This window comes from Diceros bicornis, chromosome 26 (assembly GCF_020826845.1).
Source record: "Diceros bicornis minor isolate mBicDic1 chromosome 26, mDicBic1.mat.cur, whole genome shotgun sequence".
NCBI classification, from domain to species: Eukaryota; Metazoa; Chordata; class Mammalia; order Perissodactyla; family Rhinocerotidae; genus Diceros; species Diceros bicornis.
Window position 1 is genome coordinate 9,691,359 of NC_080765.1, and position 13,013 is coordinate 9,704,371.

The 13,013-nt window shown below is 54.9% G+C and overlaps 1 protein-coding gene across 6 annotated transcripts in view; it reads left to right on the forward strand.

The window, feature by feature from the left end:
• The window catches only part of FBXL18 (F-box and leucine rich repeat protein 18), a 61,579-nt gene that overhangs the window by 20,336 nt on the left and 28,230 nt on the right, over positions 1–13,013 (forward strand). For 2 of the 6 annotated variants that reach the window (XM_058569362.1, XM_058569363.1), the window contains exon 4: positions 3,062–3,280. In XM_058569362.1, coding sequence (XP_058425345.1) covers positions 3,062–3,280 — 219 coding nt within the window. Of the gene's footprint in view, positions 1–3,061; positions 3,281–3,716; positions 3,904–6,852; positions 9,240–13,013 lie in introns of those variants that run through there. The other 4 variants (XM_058569361.1, XM_058569366.1, XM_058569364.1 and 1 more) reach the window with 4 other exon arrangements.

Sequence of the window (13,013 nt, forward strand, 5' to 3'; positions counted from 1 at the left end):
TACAGTCCTGCTGCCTTTTGGGGGTGGGTGTGGGTGTTTCTTGCTCACCCTGGAAGCTTCTCTCTTTTTATGATGAGAGCCCACAGCCGCAGGCCACCTTCTCTGGGCTGTCCCAGGAAGTCACCAGCGTGGCCTCGTCAGTTTACAGTGAGAAATGGGCCTTGTGGGGTTCCCTGTGGGTCTCGCATGTAGATGGGGGTCTTGCCGGCTGCCCCAGCCCACCCCCAGGGGTCTGTGTCTGCCCTGTGGGTAGGGCCGAGGCTCAGAGAGCCCCCTGGTCTGGGGCTGACACCGTGTTTCTGCAGAGAGTGATTTGCTCATGGCCTGGGCCTTGGCGGGTGCCTAGATAGATTCACTTGGCTGGACTCAGGGGAGACTCAGAATGTCGAGGGAAGAGAACAGTGTCACCCTGGCATGCGGCAGTGTCCCCACGATGGAGGCGGCAACTTGGCCAAGCGCTGTCCTACGTTTAGTCTCCAGGGCCTGGTTGCTTGCTGGCGGGGGCCCAGTCCCCACCATGGTCCGCAGGAGATCTGTCAGTGGCCTTGGCAGCTCGTCCCAGTGGCTGCCCTTTTACAGCATCCTCATTCTCAGTTATCAAGTTCAGACGTAGGTGACCCAAAGATTGATGAAGCCCGTCAGTGAAGGGGAAGTACCTTCCTCATGGATTTCATCGTTTGCCTGGTGTTTCTTCCCCTCCCGGCTTTCAGAAGGCGGTGGGGTTTGGTTGGCTGTGGTTTGGGGCTCAGCCCTGGGGGTGGCTGAGGCCCCCTGCCTTCTGTCAGCCGCTCCCTCTGAGCTGCGGCTTCCACCGACATGCCAGATCTCGTCACCCATAAAAGCCCTTCTCCCTGCCCGCTGCAGCCCCTGTGCCGCCTTCTGCTTTGTCTCTCCTGCTGGTGCCGCCAGGCTTGAAGCTGCTCTGGCCAGGTGACCGGTGCCTCCCTACTGTAGTCAGAACAGGTTTTGTAAAAGCACCTAGTGATGCATGGATGTGTCTGAGAGGGACTGACGTGCCAAAGGCTGTGAAATAAAGATGGTTCCCGGAACCTAGTTCTGCTCTCCAGGGATGATTGTTGCTAATAGGTTTTCTTCTGGGAAGATTTTGCATAGACAACCTACCCGTTGATCTCTGTTCATGAGGCTGTCTTGGTCTTTGTGTGGAACTTACCATGAGAGATCTCCGCTCTGTCAGTGCCTTCGGTTCCCTCCCCTTGGCTTCTGTGTTAGTGTCCTGGGGCTGCCCTGACAAATGACCACAAACCGGGGGGACTCAGAGCAACAGAAATTCATCCTCTCATAGTTAGGAGGCCAGAAGTCCGAGGTCAAGGTGTCGGCAGGCTGGGTCCTTCTGGAGGCTCTGAGGGAGAGCCTGTTGCAGGCCCGTCTCCTAGCTTCTGGTGGTTGCTGGCAGTGCTGGGCGTTCCTTGGCTTGTGGACACATTGCTCTGCTCTCTGCCTCCGTCATCACATGGCGATCTCCCTGCGTGTCCCTGTGATACTGTGCCTTCACATGGCCTTCTGGTAAGGAACCAGTGACTAGGTTCCTTAGAGCCCACGCTGATCCAGCATCAAAGACCCTACTTCCAGATAAGGTCCATCACAGGGACGAGGTTGGGACTGCTACATGTCTTTTGGGGACACAATTCAACTCCCACCAGCTCCCCTCCCCATTCTTTTTTTTGTTTGTTTTTTGTGAGGAAGATCAGCTCTGAGCTAACATCCACGCCAATCCTCCTCTTTTTGCTGAGGAAGATTGGCCCTGGGCTAACATCTGTGCCCATCTTCCTCCACTTTATATGGGACACACCGCCACAGCATGGCCTGGCAAGCGGTGCATTGGTGCGCGCCTGGGATCAAACCCAGGCTGCCAGCAGCAGAGCGCGTGCACTTAACTGCTACGCCACAGGGCCGGCCCCTCCCCTCCCCATTCTCTGGGCTCTCAGCCCACCTACACCCTCAGGTGCTCCCGGCAGCCCCTGAGTCCTGTCAACCAACCCCCCCATATCCCACCCCCGCTCTCCCCCGACTCTCCCCCGGAGGAGCTCACAGGGCCTCTGGCCCAGCATCCTGCCACGAATCCAGGCATCTTTTGGTTCCACAACCATGTTCTCAGCTGGCGGGCAAACTTCCCTGTCACTTTTCCTCAGCACCCCCAACAATGTCTCCCCACTGCATCATTGTGTCCTCTCCGCTCTCTGTCTGGGTGCGCAGACTCCCAGGGAAGGGTCTGGAACATCCCCCACTCCGCTTTCCTCCAGGTCCTGCTCTTCTTCCCTGTAACTGGAGCCCCAGTGCAGACTCGCGGCACCTCCTTCCTGCCCCGTGCCGAGGCCCCTCCCTGGCGGCCAGCATGCACTCTTGCCTCTTCCCCTCCGTCTTCCTAAAGCAGATCTGACCTGGGGGAACCCTCCAATTCTTCCTTGTGTCTACGGCTGAAGTCTTAGCTTCTTCTGTGGCCGCCCTCACCCTCAGCTCCCCCTCTGGCCGTGGATCTGTCCACTGCTGCCCCACCTTCCTGACATGGCTGCAGTGGCCCCACCTGGCTCAGTTCCCTCCCCCCACAGCCATTCCCTACCTGTCCCTCAGTGTCTGGTGTTTGGTCGTGACGGGCAAGCAGGGCTGTGAGTACCTGTCTCCCCATTAGACTGAGCCCCCCGAGGGCAGGGACCACATGTAAGAGCATCTCTCCAGCCCCCGGCCCAGCACCTCGGTGTCTGAGGAAGGGTGGGGTGCCCAGGGGTCACTTGGGCACACTGAGCAGTGAGTTGGCTGGGGTCTCTAGGCAGTGGTGGGCTGGTTGCATCGGGCCTGCAGGGTCTCCCTCAAAATCAGGATCACCAAGGGAGACACGGGGGTCTGAGTCCTCACTCAGTGCTCTGGGGACTGTGGTGTAGACGGGTGTGGGGACAGCTGATCTGGGCCCTCTTTAGTATCCAAATACATGGTTGGGGGTCCTAGACCGCAAGGTACCCGCACACCACACGTCCACCGCGTCCATCAGCAGCACTGCGCTGGCGGGGGCTTGCCGCAGGTCTCATGCTGTCCTCTCTCCCCACAGGCTGGAGCAGCCCTACTTCAGTGCCAACGCCCAGTTCTTCCAGGCGCTGAGCCAGTGCTCCGCGCTGCAGCGCCTGTGCCTGGTCTCCCGCAGCGGCACCCTCCAGCCCGAGGCCGTGCTGGCCTTCATGGCCCGCTGCCTGCATGTCGTCGTGTGCCACATGTTCACTGGGGAGTCCCTCACCACCTGCAAGAGCCTGCAGCAGTCCCTCCTCCGAAGGTGAGTGGGTGCCACTGGGGCCTGGGGGTGACCAGGAGGCCTCGAGAGCATCACCATCCCAGCAAACCTGTCCCTGTCCCCGAAGGGGTCTTGCTCGCTGTTCTTCCCTCAGGCTTCATCGAGTGCCCAACAGTTATTTCATGGAACTGGAAAACGCTGGGCAGTGGTGGGGTGAGAAGGGTTGGTTTCCCTTAGCAGCAGCACCTCATCTCCCTGGGCGTTCTCTCCGCCACTCAGTGAGTTCTCTACCTAGTTGAAGCCCCCTCACCCCCGAGCACGGAACTGTTCTTTTCCTCTTCCAGCTCCCCGTATCGTAGCGTCACGTGTCCCCATAGTGCGATTATCAGAACGAGGAATGCAGAGTGCAGTACCGCTAGTCGGCCTCAGACCTTAGACGTTCATCGCTCTCCCCACTCAGGTCCTTTTTCTGTTCCAGGATTCGGTTCAGCACCCCTCGTCATGTGCAGTTGTCACATCTCCTCAGCCTTCTCCAAGCTTCGACAGGCCTCAGTCTTTCCTTGGCTTTCGTGACCTTGACACTTTTGAGGAGCACTGGCCGGGTCTTTGGGAGAATGTCCATCAGTTTGGGTTTGTCTGATGTTTCTGCCCGGAAAACCACACAGGTGATGCCGTGTCCTTCTCAGTGAAGCATATTGGGACACGTGGTGGTGTTACAGCTTGTTGCTGGTGACGTTGACCTTGACCACTTGGTTAAGGTGGTGTCTGCCAGGTTTCTCCTCTGTGAGGTCACTGTTGTTCCCTTTCTAATTAATAATTATCTTATGGGGAGATACTTCAAGAGTCTGCAAATACCCTTTTTCTTGTCAGACTTTTGCCCATTGATTTTGGCACCAGTTGATGGATCTTGCCAGTAACAGGTGTTACTTTGAGGTTTGTCTGATGATGGTTTTCTGTTTCCTTCCTTCCTTCTGTATTTTTTTAATGGGAGCGCTGCTGTGAGAAAGCCCTGTCCCTTCTCCCCAGTTATTTATTTATTCGATTATTTACTTTTATCAGTGTGGACTCATGGGATTTATTTTATTCAGTAGGTTTTACTCCACTGCTCTCACTGTTTGTGTTGTTGCTCAGATTGTTCCAGATTTGGCCGTGGATGTTCTTTCAAGTGGGTGCTGTGCCCTTGCAACATGCCCGTCTTTCTTGAGCACTTCCTTACTTCTGTCACTACGGGACATTCCAGGCTCATCTTGTATTTCCCCTGCCCCTGCCCCTGCCCTGGAATTGACCATTTCTCTAAGGAGCCCTGGTTTCTTTTATTGGAGAGTGGGATTTAGAAACCAAGATGAGGCATTAGGTGTGCTCATTGCTAGTGGGGTGTCGTCACCTCTAGGCCTGGTCAGTGGACAGAGCAGGAAGTTGATCTGTGCACAGACACACACCCCTGTGTTTATTTCCATATTATCCATTTGCATTTATATTAAAAATGAGTTCATGCTGACGCCTCTGATTCCAGCCCAGCATCACAGGGCCTCTTGTAGCCTGCTTCCTTCCTTACCTTCTCTCTCTTCTCTCTCCAACAGTGAACAGCCTGGCTCTCAGTATCCACAGTGTATTTCCTGACTTGTTCAATCCTAGGTGTGCATGAGGCAGTTTCAGAATCACCAGCCCATTTCCCGGAGAGACACACACCTGCCCCTTGGAGCATAATGTTTGCGTACCCTCTTTGGCTTTAGCTTGACAGTATCCATTCAGAATACCGCTTTCCAGAGTTACTTGGGATGGTTTTCTTCCCGTCTTCCTCTGTGTGGTTGTGTTACTCGATCGTGATGCGGTCAGATTCATTTATTACTGCCTAATGTTCCAGATTGCCTTCACCCCACGTCCTGCTTGGTTGGTTTGTGTGTTTTTTTCAAATGTGAAGCCTCATTGTGGTTCTTAGCGTCAGAGCTCTATAAAAGGTGCGCTCGGAGAGGTCCTGCCCCCTCAGCTCCTACCCCCATCCCTCGATACCCACCCCAGACCCCAGTCTCAGCAGTCCTCCTGTGTCCCTCTGTGTGTCTTCTGCACAGATGAGCAGACACAGAACGTGTTCTCCTGTCTCTTCCTTTCTTATACGCACTTTGCTTTTTCATTCACTGATACATCTTGGAAATCTCTCCGTATCAGGTCATACAGCTCTTGCTCATTCTTTTTACAACTCTGCATTCTGTTTTCATTGTGGTAAAATACACATAACAAAATTTACCATTTTAACTGTTTTTAAGTGTACAGTCCCATGGTTTTAAGTATGTTCACATTGTTGTGCACCTGTCACCACCGTCCATCTCCAGATCTTTTCCATCTTCCCAAACTGAAACTCTGTCTGCATTAAACACTCACTCCCACCCCCTCCCCCAGCCCTGGCACCCACCCTTCTACTTTTTGTCTATGAGTTTGACTGTTCTAGGTACCTCATAGAAGTGGAATTTGTCCTTTTGTGTCTGGCTTTTTCTGCATTCCTTTTTTTTTTTTTTTGTGAGGAAGATTGGCCCTGAGCTAATATCTGCCAATCCCCCTCTTTTTGCTGAGGAAGACTGGCCCTGCGCTAACATCTGTGCCCATCTTCCTCTACTTTATACGGGATGCCTGACAAGCGGTGAGTCAGTGTGAGCCCGGGATCTGAACCTGCGAACCCCGGGCCACCGAAGCAAAGCACGTGCACTTAACTGCTTCGCCACTGAGCCGGCCCCTCTACATTCCTTTTGTGATTTATTTTAAGAATCTTAAAAAACAGAAATAAAGGATCATCATATATTGATTGAAATAAAGCCCCTCTGACTCCCTGAACCTACAGTGTGAGTTTGCTTTTTGACTCTCTGAAATGCCTGCAGGCATCCGCGAGAAGCACAGTATTTGTTCTGCTTGTTTGTAATGTCTGTATGTGTGTAACTCCGCACACGGGCTGCAGCCTGGGCTTCCCTCCAGCGTTGTGTTGAGGTGTGTCATTGCTGCTCGCGTGGAGCTGGTGCGTTCCTGTTTTGTGCTGTGTGGTAATCCTTCAGCGGGCTCATCGCTTTTTCTGCGTCTGTTCTGTGGGGGAGATTCTGGTTGTTTCCAGTGTTTCCTCTGTCCTGGTGCATATCCCCGTGTGGGTCTCCCCATGGGTAGGTGTACAGGTCGCTAGACGCGGCATTGTGGGGCGTGTTCGAGGAATTGCCACATTACTCTCCACAGCGCTTCTCCTGAGCCCGCTCCCCCGTAGCAGGTGTTAGAGTTCTTGCTCCGTGTCCTTGTTCCCTTCTGTGACAGCGTCAGACTTCCTGATGTTCCCAGTCTCTGCCATGTGAGCTTGCGTCTTCTGTTCCTAGTGAGCATCCTTTGCTGTGTTTACTGCCAGGTCGTGCCTCCTCCTCTGTGGTCATCTCTTGATCCCTTGGGGCCTCTCCTGTTGGGTTTCTTTAGGGCAGGGAAGGGGAGAGCTCTGGACTGGTGTTCCTTCCCTGCGGCCTTGGGGGTTATGCTGGCTGCAGAGGCTGGGCTGGTGCCCCTGACTCCATGGGCCATGGTGTCACGTGTCCTGAGCCTTCTGCCCTCCTGCTGGTTTTCCCTGCCTGCTATGGTCACTGTTGTTTCAGGTTGCTGTCATGAGTTGCTGACGCCCCGCACTGCTCCACACACACCCAAAGCTTCCTTTTAGATCTGCCACTTGTCCTGTTCCCTGGTCTGAGAACCCAGATGTCAAAGCCTGTTGGTTTGTGGCGGAATACAGCCAAATGGGCTTTGAGTGACATTTACGAGGTCTCTCCCCCAGAAACATGAACTTGACTGCTGCATTGTAGAGGATTCAAAGACGTCCTGTGAACGCAGATCCCACTGTGTATTAAGTTGCCAGATGCCTTTGGTCAAGTAAGTTTTTACTGTCCATCCAACAGGAGGTGGTGAGCTGGTTTTGCCTAAGATTTGCAGGAAAAGCCATTAGGTGAGGTGGTGTTCACAGGGTCCACTTTAGTAGAATGCTCCAGATTCCACGACTTCTCACCTGTGTGCCTCTGTAGCGCTCCAGAAATCCCCCTGGTGTGAGGTGGGCAGGGTGAGGGCAGCGGAGGTCAAGTGCAGATGCTCGGGATTTCTGAGCCTCCTGACTTACACTGGGGAAGTCGGGGCAGGGTGGGATTCAAGTCGCACGTAATTGGCTGCAGTTACTTAGTGTTAGATCGTCCACCTCTCTCTTGGGGAGAAACCATCGCGCAGGTTGATGGGCGCACCAGCGGGCCGTCCCTGTAGCCAGCATGAGAGAAGAAATTTTATTTATTTATTTATTTATTTATTTTTAAAGTTTTATATTTATATATGATGATTTACTTTTACTTTTTTTTTTTTTAATTTTATTTATTTTTTTCCCCCAAAGCCCCAGTAGATAGTTGCATGTCATAGCTGCACATCCTTCTAGTTGCTGTATGTGGGACTCGGCCTCAGCATGGCTGGAGAAGCGGTGCGTTGGTGCGCGCCCGGGATCTGAACCCGGGCCGCCAGCGGCGGAGCGCGTGCACTTAACCACTAAGCCATGGGGCCGGCCCGAGAGAAGAAATTTTAAATCAGCAATCTTTGTCTTTCTCGTCTATGCTCAAGTCCTTTGAGATGCAAAGATCTTTTTTTTTTAATTAGAGAGGAGGGTAATTTTTAATTTTAAAGACTTGTTTATCCACATAACATAAACTTTACCATTTTAACCATTTTTTTTTTAAATTTTATTTATTTATTTATTTTTCCCCCAAAGCCCCAGTAGATAGTTGTACATCAGAGTGCACATCCCTCTAGTTGCTGTATGTGGGACGCGGCCTCAGCATGGCTGGAGAAACGGTGCGTTGGTGCGTGCCCGGGATCCGAACCCCGGCCGCCAGCAGCGGAGCGCGCGCACTTAACCGCTAACCCACAGGGCCAGCCCTTAACCATTTTTAAATGTACAGTTTCAGTGACCTTGAGCACGTTCACAATGTTGTGCTTCCGTCACCACCACTCGTCTCCAGAGCTTGTTCATCTTCCCAGACTGACATCGGTCCCGTGCAATACTCACCCTCTCCCCCTCCCCCAGCCCTGGGAACCTCTACCCCACTTTCTTTTTCTGTGAATCGATGCAAAGATCTTTGAACTCTGTTTTTCCTGTCTCTGCACTTTGTTTAGACTTAGAAGCCATGGCTACTTGGACAGTTGTGGGTAAAGGTAGTGGATTTAAATACACTTCTCCTCCTTGTGGGGCAGTGTTCCCCCTCCCTGCCCTCTGTTAGGGCCTTTCTAGAAGGGGTGTGTCCTCTTGCCTGCTCTTCCTTGCAGACCAGGGCCCCATCTTTCCCTCGTGAGTGTGGCGTTCCTGGAGGTGGAGCTGGAACTGAGAGAAGCGCCCAGAACCTGACTGAAGGCAGGAGGAGTGCATCCTGGAGAGAATTGGACCCGAGCAGGTTGTGTGGGGCGTGAAGCAGTTAGAGACCTCTCGCGAGGAAATGCCATTGGCCACTGAAGCCAGCAGCACCCTGAGGAGGGTTGAGTGTGACACTTTCATGTCAGCATGGCCGAGAGGGCCGCAGCTGCCCTTCCCTGGTTTCCTGTGCTCCATGGGCCTGGGGACATGGCTGAGGAGCCCCAGCTGTTCACAGAATTCCAAGCAGAGCTGTGGGCCAGGAGGTCTCTAGCATCATCGGGGTCCAGCGGTTCTGTGGACAGACTCCATGTCGGTCTGTTGTCTTTGTGGTTTGCTGCTGAATTTCTCAGGAAAAATCCTGGCTAAGGTTTTCCCCTCCCTGGTTGTAAAAATAATGTGTATTTATAATATTTCTACAAATTTAGACTATGTGTCAAGCTATTTTTAAGTGAAAACTCTCCGTGGTTCCACCAACCAGAGGTCATTGTGGCCAGCAGACCCGGGATGGAGTTAGCATATGGTTTTGTCATCTGATTTTTTTTGATTTAACACTGCGTCGTGGATGTTTTTTGTGTCAAACAATAAAGCTGCAAATGATATTTCTAATGCTGTTGGTACCGCTTGTGTGGGGGCTGTGGTGGTCTCTGTGGCCGTCAGTGCTAACACTGTGTGTCATTGACTCCTTCACGTTAGACCCGGATTTCCCAGCTGTGAAGCTGGGTAGAGGTCCGGGGTTGGTGAGGGCGCGCTGCCCGCTCCCCATCGTGTCTCCACCCCCTCAGCGTCCTCGTGTTGTGAAGTGGAGCTGATGCCTGCTGGTGTACTCAGTTTTCGGAGGGCCCAGTGAGATGCAGGCTGTACAGCGCCTGACCACGGGGCTCTGGGCTGGATGGTAGCTGTTTGGGAACCAGGGTTGGGGGCAGGTGTGCTGCGGCTGCTCAGCCTGGCGCTCCCCCCCGCATGCCTGCTCACTGCCCGCTGGGCTGGTAGGGGAGGCAAAGCCTGGTTTTCTCCGTGTGGCGATGAAGACGGCACTGCACCCAGCTCTGCCCTTTCAGCTGCTGGGAGGAGCATTGTTCTTCCTCAGCCTCGCCAACACGCAGAAGGTGCCCACATTCACGAGGGCTCCGGCCTGCGGGGAGCTGACACCTCCTGGGTGGACGTGCTCTGCCATAGGTGCTTGCAGCAGGCTCGTTGGCTTCCAGCTGTTGCCGAGAGCCCAGGGCTCTGAGACCCAGGCTGTGTGGGGCTCTGCCTCTTCCCGGCCCTGACGGTGACTCCTGCAGGAATGAGGACCAGCTCTGGGAGTTGCCGGTTTTCCCACCGTCTGTGCGCACAGGAGCCTTCTCCAAAGCAGAGACCGTCTGTGGTGAAGCCACTCAGAAGACCTGTGCTTGTGACAAGAAAGGGTCTGAACATCCGCAGCCCCTCTCAGGCATCACCTGATGACGAAGCTGCTCTGTCCTTCTGACCCTCAGAATCTTTCTCAACACAGTGCTCCAGGCCACTTGATCACACTTGGCACTAGATGCCAGTCCCTGCCCTAAGCTTCTCTTTCTCGCTCTCGGTTCTGTTCGTGAGGTCCGTGTCTGCGGCCCTCTTCTGCCTGCAGCCTGCTCCTGTCCTTGTGGCCTGCTCCAGTGTGGCCTCCCTGTGGCTGTGAGCTCCCTCCTCCAGCCTCTTGGACAGTACACCACCTGCCCTTCTTAGGGAACGTAGCACTTTGCCCATATTATGATGTTCTTTGCATCCCCCATTAGATTATGAGATTTTGGAGGGCTGGAGTGCAGCAGCTCTTCCTTCCTTATGCGTCTTTGTACCCCCAGCATGAGGCTGGCCCAGGGTCGGGCTCACTGGTGGCCCCAGTGGGCGCTGGTCACGGTGAATACCTGGAGGGCCGGTCATCGCCAATACTTGATGCACGGTGTGTGAGACCAGACCCGAGGTTGGCCTTGGTTAAGTGGACTTCCTGGGCAGAAGCTGTACCAGTCCATCTGTCCCCGTCATGACAGGGACCCACCGAGCACCTGGTGCTGGCTGAGGGGCATGGAGGGTGCTCTCTAGGCCATGGAGCTGGGCGCCCTGTGCTCCTCCAGCAAACATTCCTGGAGCCCCTGCTCTGAGCGCCGTCCTGGATGCCAGGGGCCTCTTTACTGAGCGCTCCCTTTGTGCCAGCAGTGTGTATTGTCTTTTTTTTTTTTTTTTTTAATTTTATTTATTTATTTATTTTTCCCCAAAGCCCCAGTAGATAGTTGCATGTCATAGCTGCACATCCTTCTAGTTGCTGTATGTGGGACGCAGCCCCAGCATGGCCGGAGAAGCGGTGTGTCGCTGTGCGCCCGGGATCTGACCCCGGGCCGCCAGCAGTGGAGTGCGCGCACTTAACCGCTAAGCCACGGGGCCATGGGGCCACGGGGCCGACCCTGTGTGTTGCCTTTGTTCAAACCTCACAAAAGCCCTGTGAGGTACGCACCATTAGCCCCAGTGTGCAGATGGGGAAACAGGCTCTGAGAGGCGGGTGAGTAGTGAAGCCAGGTTTGCATCCAGAGGGGAGAAGGGCACCTACACCCTTTAGGGGGCCATGCCTGGTGGTGCTTGGGGCCTTCCAGGGCTGTGTGGGTATCTCACCCTCACCCCCTGGCGTCTGACGGAGGCTCACAGGCCTGAAGAATCGTCAGAACTAGGTCTGCTCAAAACCTTCCTCCTGTGGGTGTGCTTCTGGGGGCAGGGCCAAGAGACAGCCCCACAGACAAGTGGGAGTGGCCCCTTGGTGTCCGTCTGCATGGATGTCTTCCTCCGCTGCCCAAGCTTGTCCACGGTGCCCACTGCCCAGTTCTCTGCTGTGTGGCCCCCACCTCAGGTCCAGGTCGTCCAGCACGGCCTGCAGAAGCCTTTCCTGGCTGGTTGGCTCCGGGCAGCTTGGGCCACGCCCAGGGGACCTGCTGGCCTTCTTGCCACCTTCAGGCCCTGTCCTCTCTCCCCTTAAGGCCTTTGCTGCTTGCTGTGCAGTGGGATGCTGGCTGCTTTTCTGTGAGGTCCCCAGCAGATGGTGCCAGGGCTCACGGTAACCAGCACGCTCAACCACGCGGAGCTCCTGGTTTACCTTCTCCTCCAGGCCTGCGTTCCACCAGAGGGGTAACATGGAAAGGAAAAGGCTGGAATTAGTTGTCACTTTTTCCGATGCCTGCCTTTTTCTCACCCTTTTCCCTGCCTCAAGCTCAGAGAATTATTGAGCGGGAGGAAGTGCCTGGCGCGGGCGCTTCTGCTGCTTGCCTGCCCACTCATCTCTGTGGCCTTGAGGTCTCCCGGTTTCTCTGTGACTCAGCCAACGGAGCTGGTGTCGCGTCTGCAGCCCTCTTGTTGTGAAAGTCTCTTTTCTCGATCAGCACCGCCTGACCTACCTGTCGATATGTCTCAGCAGGTGGTCGTTGGCGGCCCTTTCTTCTTGTTGCCCTGCCCTTTGTGGGTTTGGCCCTGGGACCTGCAGCTCTGGCCCTGCCGGCACCTCTCAGGAAGCACAGGCCGCAGGCGGGCGGCCTCGGCTGCCTCCGTCGTAAGGCCAGTTCGAGACTGTCCTGGAGGTGGTTGTGACGATGGGAGGCGATGGTGTCCAGCACCGAGCATGCCATCCTGACCAACATTCCTTCTCTATCTTCTGTGTCTTGACTCTGCTCTTTCAGGTTTGAAACTTAAACCCTGGACCTCTCTCGGCCTTCTTGTGGCAGGTACTCTTCACTAGGTTTTGGAGCGGCTTTCTTCTGCATCTTCCCCTCACTTGGGCCCTTCTGGTGGCCCCAGTGCCAGGTCTGGAGTGAGAGTTTGGGACAGTGCTGTGGAGAGCGGCGGCTCTTTGTGGGCTCTGGAGGGCCTTGTGCCCTCCTCTGGGGGCAAGGCGAAGCTTTCCTCCTGCTTCTCTTCTGGAAGCACCCCAAATTCATTGGGTTGGGGTGTTTGCCCTCACCTCCCTCCTGGCCTTGGGGACAGCCTGCCCAGTGGTCAGAGCCAGCCTCTCTGTTTCACTTCCTGTCTCTCCTAGAAAGCCGGCTGAGTTAATGCACAGCTGCCCTGCCCGTTTGCATGGACCAGAGGGAGCCGGGGCCTGGAGGGGCCTGCCCACCAGAGGGGCTGTCTGGCCCCTGGTCAGCCTGCAGCTTGGGCAGTGTCAGGAGCGAGGGACTGGGCCGTGTGGCCCTGTCATGGGACTGCCCTTTGAGTCTTCCTCTCCGTGCTGTGCACTGAGCCCATACCTCTGCCGTCCCTCCCCAGACATTGCAGAGGGCTGGGAGGGCCCTTCCAAGGGGGTTTCAGAGCTTTTCCGATTTTCTTTGACTCTCCCATTTGTGAAAGTTTCCCGCAAGGCCTAGTGGCATCTGGGGGGTG